Genomic DNA, 9620 nt, shown 5'->3' on the forward strand with positions numbered 1-9620 from the left:
TGCTTCTTTTCATTTTTAAGGTATTGTTTTCGTTGTAGTGTACTGATTCAAATTAGTAATTAATTATTATTCTACTTCTCCTGACATGCTCTTGCACCTCACACAATTTGGCTGAAAGGATAAGCATAGTGAAACAGGACAGCGCCCAAACATCCTCACATTATATTATTTCTTTGAAAATTTATATGAATTCTCCATCTTTCTAAAGAAGTTGACGCAAACATGGGTTTATCAATGTTTTTCTATTGTGTTATACGTGTATGCCTTTGGACTTAAATGGACTGAGTTGTTTTATGCATTTTTGGGGTTACAAATAAATGGAGCAGCCGTGACTGAACAAGTATGTTTTCTCATTTTATGTCAAATAATAACACCTATTAGTTGGATTTAGCATCACTGGTGCGCACTTCTGACACAAAGTAATAAATTACTGTCACTGTAACTTTTTTAATCGTAAATCATTGGTAAAATATCGATGCTGAAGACTTTTTAAATATTTATAAGGACGAAACGTCCGCTTCTGTCAAGTTCGATTTGTGATCGTTTTTCCAATTGCAAGAATTGGGCGTACCAGTACTGCTTACCGGTGCGTACCGGCCCACTTCAAGCACTGATTTAATTCAACACTTTTGTCAAACTAAATTGATATGACTGTAACTGTCCATGCAACTCCCCTTGAAACTCGGGACTCTCGTCATCTCTGTTTCGAATATATCCTCTCTTGTTCCACCTGACGCACTTTTATTACAAGTCCATCTCTCTGCACTGCCTTTATTGGCCTGCATCAATACAGATGCTCATGCACTCTCTCTCTTTCTCTTTCTCACACTGTCTCACACACACACACACACACACAGCCAAAGCACACTCACGCGAAACTCTCTCCCACATGTTTGCGGGCATTGCTGAGCTGGGATCAAACCTTGATCATTATATAAAGCTGCCTACATGTAGAGCTAAGAGGAGCACAGCTTTCCTGCAATATCTGATAAGAATACTAAGAATCTCTCAGCTCACACTGCAAAATCAGAATCCCTTTATTTGCATGTGTAAGTGCACATCAGATTTTGTCCTTGTTTTCAGAGTATGCAAATACCAAAATATCGATGCTGGAGACTTTTTAAATCTTTATAAGGATGAAACGTCCGCTTCTGTCAAGTTCGTTTTGCGATAGTTTTAATTTATTTATCCCCTCGCTGGTGAAATGATATCGTGTGCGTTTGCTTCAGAGAGGCGTGTTAAGGGCGGGCTTTTAGAGTAGCGCTGGTCCGACAGTGAAAGCGCAGCATTGGCCCCTCCCTGCTCGTTAGCCCTGGCTCGCACTGGCCAGACAGTGGAAAAGCGACAACCCCTGCGGTAGACCGACTCCGCTTGCATTCATTCACGCGATTTGTCGAGATGAGTGGTAACCCCTCCTGGTAGTGTGATTTATATACTGTTATTTCACCAGACACTGAAGCTTTGACTCTGAGTACCGGCAACATGTCAGAAGTGCCAGTACGCACGAAAAAGTGCCAGTACGCTAAAGACTAAAATACAGAAGTACTGCGTCCCGGCCCACTTCAAGCACTGATTCTGTGTCTCTAAAATGAGGTCAAGAAAATGGCATGCAATTATTTTAAAATGACTGGTGACATGCTGTTTAAAATAGCTTTAGTTGTAGTTTAGCATGTTTAGCAGGTGCATTTAATGTCAACTACACATTTATCAGTCCTACTATGGCAAAGGCTTGGTGCATGAATATTAATTAGGTTAGATAACCAGGAAGGTTACCTAGCAACGTCAGCGTGCCCTAATTAATATTCATGAGACAGGTATTTGCTACTGGCTTCATTCAGAGTGGCCTGAGTGGTTGCAAATGTCATTTCAATTGAATCAGTGAAGTGGAGTTTCATATAAATTAATTAAACTTCTATGAAGGAACATTTTTTTTATTCAACAAGTTTCTGTTTCTCCTTTGATGATGTAATGAGGTGTAACATGGCCCGAGTCTGTCTGGAGTTTAACCTCCTGTGTTGCCATGCAACTCCCCTTGAAACTCGGGACTCTCGTCATCTCTGTTTCGAATATATCCTCTCTTGTTCCACCTGACGCACTTTTATTACAAGTCCATCTCTCTGCACTGCCTTTATTGGCCTGCATCAATACAGATGCTCATGCACTCTCTCTCTTTCTCTTTCTCACACTGTCTCACACACACACACACACACACACACACAGCCAAAGCACACTCACTCGAAACTCTCTCCCACATGTTTGCGGGCATTGCTGAGCTGGGATCAAACCTTGATCATTATATAAAGCTGCCTACATGTAGAGCTAAGAGGAGCACAGCTTTCCTGCAATATCTGATAAGAATACTAAGAATCTCTCAGCTTATACTGCAAAATCAGATTCCTTTCATCTGCATGTGGAAGTGCTCATCTGATTTTGTTTTCGGAGTGTACAAATAGCAGCATTCCAGTTAGAAAGCATCTGCAGGACTCATACATCTCAATACAATGCAAAAGCAGGGAGTATAACTGCACATGAGAATTTGCATTGAAATTGCATTTGAAAATTTTGATTGATTCTCCCATTGTGGATGCGATAGGAAAGTGTTGATAACAAAACTCAATTGTTCCTTCATTTCCATGAAATTAGTTGTTCAGTCTTTTTACTGTCAGACATTTTTGCAGTTTAAATGTCCTACCAGAGGATCGACAGCATTAACAGATACAACATATGTCTTAGTCATGTGGTCAAACTCATTTTTTTCAACACCATCAGCTCAGTTTATACACTACCGTTCAAATGTTTGGGGTCAGTAGCATTTCTCTTTCAAATAAATGCTATTCTCTTCATCTTCATTCTCTTCAACTTTCTATTTATTAAAGAATCCTGAAAAAAGTATTATGGTTTCCACAAAATATTAAGCAGCATAACTGTTTTCAACATTGAAAAAAAATACAAATATTTCCTGATTAGCAAATCAGCATATCGAATTCTGACACTGAAGACTGGAATAATGGAATAAAGTAATAAATGTGAACATTTTCAAATAGAAAATATTTAATTTAAATTGTAACAATATTTCACTTTATTACTGCTTTACTGTATTTTCGATCAAATCACTATAGTGTATGTTTTTCAATCTGAAACTGAAAATTAATATTGTTGAATATAAATGTAAAGTAGTGGTAACAGAAATTTTATTCATTGTTTTATGATGTTAACCCCCTTAATCTGGTGTCAGAATAATCATGAACATTATTATTTGTAGGAAAATTATTAATAATAGCGCAATGTTCTTAGACAGAAAGTACAAAAAAAAATCCACATTTAAAAAAAAAAAAAAGGACACTGACAGTGAAGAGAATTTTATATAATTATATATCATATTTTAATTACAATAAAATAATTTTCTAAAATATGGTTTATTATTCTGTCATTTCAGTGTGTTGATCATGATGAATGGGAACATTGATATTGGGTGACAAACACGATTAATGCTTTATTCTACACTAAATTATACATAATGAATTTATAAATTAATTAAAATTCATTATATTATATTGTAACTGATTTAAACTTAAATGCCCTGTTAATGTGACAGTTATAAGTAATGGAGGCTCATAGCACACAAATGGCAGAGTATCTTGTGAATGACCCTGGATTTAAATGAATAATTATCTAAAAAAAATAATAATAATAAAAAAGTGGCATGTATTTGATTAGTTAATGAGCTCAATTACCCTGCATAATTACAGTGTGAATATTTGTTTCTCCTTTCAGGAAAAGCATGCTGACAGGCTGATACAGAATCAGCATTATCAGGTATGCCAGCAGATAAAGCTCTGCAATTACACACATGCGAGAATATAAACAATGTGCATGTAATTGCATTACATCGCTTCGCCTCGGGCTTTGTTTCCCTTGTCTCTCTTTTTCCTTGCACCATCACACCAAAGATCCAGCTGTACATTTCCAGATTAACAAGATTAGGGAGTTCTATCTGATTGCTTGCTTTCTCTTCTTCTCCTTCAACCCTCAGGAGGTCATCCGTAGTCTAGTGAAGAGGTATGTGGCGTCCATGATCCGCAGCGCCAAGACAAGCGAAGGGCTGACGGAGGAAAATTTTAAGGTGCTTCTGAAACTAAATGCTCTCTATTTATCTAGCATAAATATCAGGAAATGCAGGCTCATAAAAAAAAACACTGACACAAGTAATTGTTCTTCAAAGGCCCCAGTGTTCCACAGAAAATCTGGAAATCTTCTTCTTATAATCTTTATTTGCAATCATTAGCAAACTCATTCATATATATTTTTTAGCTTTTAAAAACGTGCCAATAGGATTTATAAAATATTTGTTTAGTAAAAAATATAATAATTATAAATAGGCCTATAATTTATACAGCAGGTTTTCATTTTAATGTAAATTCATTTTTTGTCAAATATGCTGCAGTAAATACCTGTTAATTGATTAAAAGTTCCCTTACTACCGTATATTCAGTGGAAAACTGTAATACAGTAATACACATCTTAACAGTAAAATCCTGATAAAAGTACAGTTTTTAAAGTGAATTTTAAGTGATTTTTTTTTGTCACTTATGCACATTAGACTTTTTACATCTTATGTTGTTAAATGAATGTTTATTTCCTTGTTTTGTGTATATGATGGTGATGGATGTGTGTAAGTGTACACTCTCTATATTTTAGTATTTACCTCAGCTTTTGGAAAAGGTGAACTTTCATGTGGCTTTCAGTGTTTTCAGTTAGTATTACATCAGTTAATGAAATATTTTTTTCCAGTAAATTTGAGTTCAATCCATAAAACTTAAAATGTTGCTACTGTATTTTTCATGGTAAAGTTCTGACAGCCACAACTGCCGTTTATTTACTGTAAATTTCACATTTTACAGCATATTTACATTATTACACCACACACAGTGAAGACATAAAGCAACATCAGTAATGTCAGTCCATTACAGTCCTTTACATTTATTTTCTTTCTCCACTCACAGTGAAATCTCAGTGGTTTAAAATCTGGTTTCTAATAACAGTACATAGCCGTGGAAACATATTTGATCTGGGGGGTGCGAGGGGGCGGGGCCACGGTGGGGGATTTTAGACAAAATCCTAATATTAAACAGCCCAAAACACTTATATACCGTAGATGAACATACAAATTAAAGAAGACCGAGTTACATGAGAACCAATATATATTTGTGCTTTTGTGATTTTAGATCAAGAATTTTTTCTTTAATATTTCTATTATTTAAGGGCATTTTACTAAATATTGACATCGCTGATACGCCAGTGGTCAGTGAGCGTGCTCACCAACCGAATTCTGCACTTTGGTGAATTTTCTCATCAGACACAACCAGTGCAGATGTACATGTGATGCAAATAAGAGATTTATTCATCATACACTGCAGATAGCTTCACTTATTATAACTGGAGATTTTTTAGAGTGCTTACACTTGAGCGAGACTGAATTCCATGATATTCTTCTATAATGTAAATGTTCTTTGCTTGTTGTTTGAATAAAAGAAACTTGAAGTCTCTTCTTATTAAACGTGATCAGATGAAATACAAAATCAGTCTTATTAAAATATTTTGTGACATAATATGGTACTTGCCTAAAATGTTATGATGTGCGTAGTTAATAGATTACATTAGGCTACAGTGGTTTGAGCGCGCTTGACTATATGCGCAATTAAAGAGCTGTGCATGTGATTGTCGGTGGCCGTCTTGAGAAGCGAGAAAGCTTTGGAATACGGCTCATAAAAAGGATGAGGATGTAAATGCTTTATACAAGTCGGAATCTAAAATTACGGTAATATCACGTTAACATTTCACATGAACTTCTGTCAGTGAGGGGGAGCTGTAGGGACAAAACAAATACAACCGCACTATATTTCTGGACATTTTAGTATGTAATTAATCACAAAACTATCACAAAAGTTAAGTATCCTGGGGATGATTGAGGGGCACAAGGAAAATCTGGAGGGCATTGCCCCTCTTAGACCCAGCCCTGCGGCAGGGAGTTCTGCAGCACCCCTAGTTCCCGTGTCTATGTAACAGTACATCAAATATGTAACATTAAAAATGTTTAGTCATGAAACATAACTTTTAGTGTGGAAAAATGCATATCTTTTTCAAATGCATTACATAATACTATAATAATGCCCTGCCTTAGGAGCTGAAACAGGACATTTCCAGTTTCCGCTATGAAGTTTTGGACCTTCTCGGCAACCGAAAGCTGCCCCGGCGGAACTATTCCTCCAGCAGCGAGGCCACGCTTCGAGACGAGGTCAGCGATGATGGCGAGGCCTGTCACCACAGCGACGGAAGCAGCATCGGGGCCAAGGGTGTGTCTTTCAAAACCATTACGCCCTCGGATCCGTCGTACGGAGTCTCCGCCCTCTTTCGCTCCATCTCCGGAATGGAGGTCGCTACTACTACGACGACGACGTCGGCATCGTCTGCGTACAGGGAGGGTAAACCAAAGATCAATGGACTGAGGAAGAACCCCTCACCCTCCTCTTCCCTATCCTCAGTGGCTCCAGCAAGACCTGCACTTTCACGAACTTGGAGGCGCTTTTCCCGCTTCTCTAGTTCCAAGAAGAACTCCTTCAGACGGCTCGGCCTGCTGTTCTCACGCATGGGCAGCCACCTTCCGCAGCCGGCAGGTGTCACCACTGCAACCTACACTATCTCAGATGGATTGCTTCACCCGCCGGAGGCTTGGCACGACTTGGGCTTCACCAGGGGCGCCGGTCCCGTCACCAGAAGCGAGACCAACCTTAATCAGGTGGACGTAGGCGCTTTAAATGAGGGCGACGGTACCATGACGACCAATGGACAGAGAGCTATCGGAAGGGATGTTTTACTGACATTAGGACCTCTGTCCCCACCCTCTTCCCTGCACTGTACTTCCAGTTTCTCCGCCTCCAGCTCCCGCCTCCTGGATTCAAATGAGGACGTGTTCCAGGGATTGGTCGGGCCCTGTAGCGGACAAACGCCAGACTCCTCCCGCTGGGTAACAGAACAGGACGATTCGGTGACCACGCAGCTATAGTAGTGCTAGTATGTACTGTACAGCACTTTGATAATAACAATAATCAGTGATGATATCAATAACTATTACCTTAACCACAACCGATTCTTCTGTTCGTTCTTTTGTTTGCTGCTGCAATATTTGTCATTTCTTTCTGAGATTTAAACAAATCGAAAGTTATTTACAAGAGAGATGGGATGAGTGAATTAAATGATGGATGACAGAGATTCAGAATGGGACAGAAAAGTGCCATCATCAGAGAAATGCAGGCCAGGTTGCATTTTTGTATCTTCATTACATCCCATTGTTCACCCTACAATGAAAATTCTGAAATCTGTTAATCAATTTCATGTCATTCCAAACCTGTATGATTTTTTTCTTCTTCTGCAGAACACAAAAGAAGATATTTTGAAGACAAAACTAGTTTTGGCTACCATTGACTTCTATGGACCATTTTCACTGATGTCCTAAATTTAGTTTCTAGGACTCGAGTTAATCATAAGTTTCTAAGAATCTAGTTAATACATTTAAATCTAGTTTTTTTTATATTTTGATTTTTAAATAATTTACATTTTCTTATTCATTTTACATTTATAATGCTATGTGTTTTCTTACCTTGGCACTGAATTACATAAAATTAGATAATACTGCTGCGTTTGTGTTTCTAATACAACAGCTGAGGGAGTGACTGCAAATTTGATGTTTTTCTGTTTTCTGACTCACATGATCAATTTCTCAGTATGTTTTTTACTGTTTTGGACAGTCATAGAAACGCTAGATTTTGCTGTTCCGGCAAATGAAAAATTATTAAAAAAATTATATTAGTTGTAGTTTCCAATCACCACTGTAGATCACCATTTCTAAGAACCCCAGAAATGTGAAAACGGTCCATTGTATGGACAACTGAGACATTTCTAAAAATGTTCTACAGAAGACAATAAGTCCAACGGGTTTGGAATGACATGAGGGTGAATAAAGTTTATTTTTAGGTGAAATATCCTTTCAACATCAGAATTAACTATTTAGTTTCTTAATACATATTCCAGATATCATTGTGCATGATTCATCAGCGCATGTTATTCCAAAGAAAAAAAAATTTGTCTTCATCAAAAAATGTAATATCTTGATAAATGTCTTTTTGGCTGATGTTAAGTAGACTGTTCAGGATGTTAATATTAATTAGCCATTTAAACATTTTCTTATTGAATTGTTAGTGCAGTAATATAATGCCAGTTAAAGCTCGTTTTAAAAAGGTTACAACAATAATACAAATTGCAGAGTGTTACTGTTGGGATCCAACCCATCCAACTTTTTTTTTTTACAGTAAATATCCTATTTATTAAAGAATGTCACATTACATTAGTAAAATAGTTTGTGAGTACTGTTTCATGTTGACTTTAACCCTAAACCACAGGAGTCAACCAATTCATGCCATTCAATTCATAATTCAACTTTATATCTCCAATGTGACCAGAAGCATTGTCAGTTCATGTATTTCTTTTTTATAGAAAGTTCTCATTGGAAAGTGTACTTGAGCAAGAAACACATCTGATATGGACCTACAGTGTATGTTTAAGGACATCATGCTCTTGGTGGAACAGGTTTGATGTTTTTTTTTTCTCAGTAACTGATCAGTGAGCCGTTGGCACTCATGCGGTGAAGGTTTTTCACTTTAGTGCTATACGTGCACATCATAGTGTGATATTACTCGTGTTATGCACCCGGAGGGCTGAAGTTATGCTAGAATCTAACATGACTGAAATCTTATTTTTGTATTTTGAATAGCATGTACAAATGATTTAATTTCAAGACTGTTTTAGTCTAGACAGACATTATTGTGTTATGTTTTTCGAGCTGTTTTTTTTTCTTTCTTTGACTGCTTACTTTTTACTGTATGTGAATATTAATTAGTATATTATAATAATCAGGTATTGGGGAGATGTCCAGAGACATGCATCGAATAAGACATCCCCCTGCTCTGCGATGATGAATGCTGATAAACCATGTACAGCGTCATGCTAAAATATTCAGACTTTTGACCAACTCTATTTTACTGTATGTATTATACTGTAAATATGACATTGATGTATTTAGAGGTAATTTTTAATTTGACATGGTTTTATGTTGGAGAATATATATAAAAAGTGCATAAATAATCAGTTTGAGAATATTTAACAATATGGTATTTATATTAGAAAAATGTTCAACAAAAAGGTTACTGTCCTAAGGTCACTATTTTAACATTTCTGAGTGATGCTGTCAGCTTCCAACATATTAAACTGCAGGGGCTGAATGTAACAAAACAATGTCACATTTTAGGATATTTGTTTCAGTGCTTTCAAATGAAACCTCACAAAGGACACAATTGCAAAGTGGGACTGTGTAATCCAGACAGAATTGGTCAACGCCTGATTACTTTTGGCAAGGTGCTGTAAATGCTTATGTATACACTTGAATGAAATACATGCTCCTCTTGTATGATTCTTATCACTTTCTACTTTTCCTTGGAAATGTGTGAACATACGATGAAGATAAAAAGTAGTTCTGACAGCCAGAAACTGAACTCAAGGGAATGCCG

General features: G+C 37.0%; 1 protein-coding gene across 1 annotated transcript in view; it reads left to right on the forward strand.

The window, feature by feature from the left end:
* LOC107692628 (short transient receptor potential channel 5-like) overlaps positions 1–7129 on the forward strand; it is a 56238-nt gene extending 49109 nt beyond the window's left edge. Inside the window, exons 9-11 of the mRNA XM_016491785.1 lie at positions 3775–3816; positions 4034–4123; positions 6182–7129. Coding sequence (XP_016347271.1) covers positions 3775–3816; positions 4034–4123; positions 6182–7063 — 1014 coding nt within the window. The 3' untranslated portion in view covers positions 7064–7129. The remainder of the gene's footprint in view (positions 1–3774; positions 3817–4033; positions 4124–6181) is intronic.
* The last annotated feature ends 2491 nt before the right edge of the window (positions 7130–9620 follow it).

The sequence above is a fragment of the Sinocyclocheilus anshuiensis genome, unplaced genomic scaffold (assembly GCF_001515605.1).
Source record: "Sinocyclocheilus anshuiensis isolate Anshui unplaced genomic scaffold, SAMN03320099.WGS_v1.1 scaffold50, whole genome shotgun sequence".
Classification (NCBI taxonomy): Eukaryota; Metazoa; Chordata; class Actinopteri; order Cypriniformes; family Cyprinidae; genus Sinocyclocheilus; species Sinocyclocheilus anshuiensis.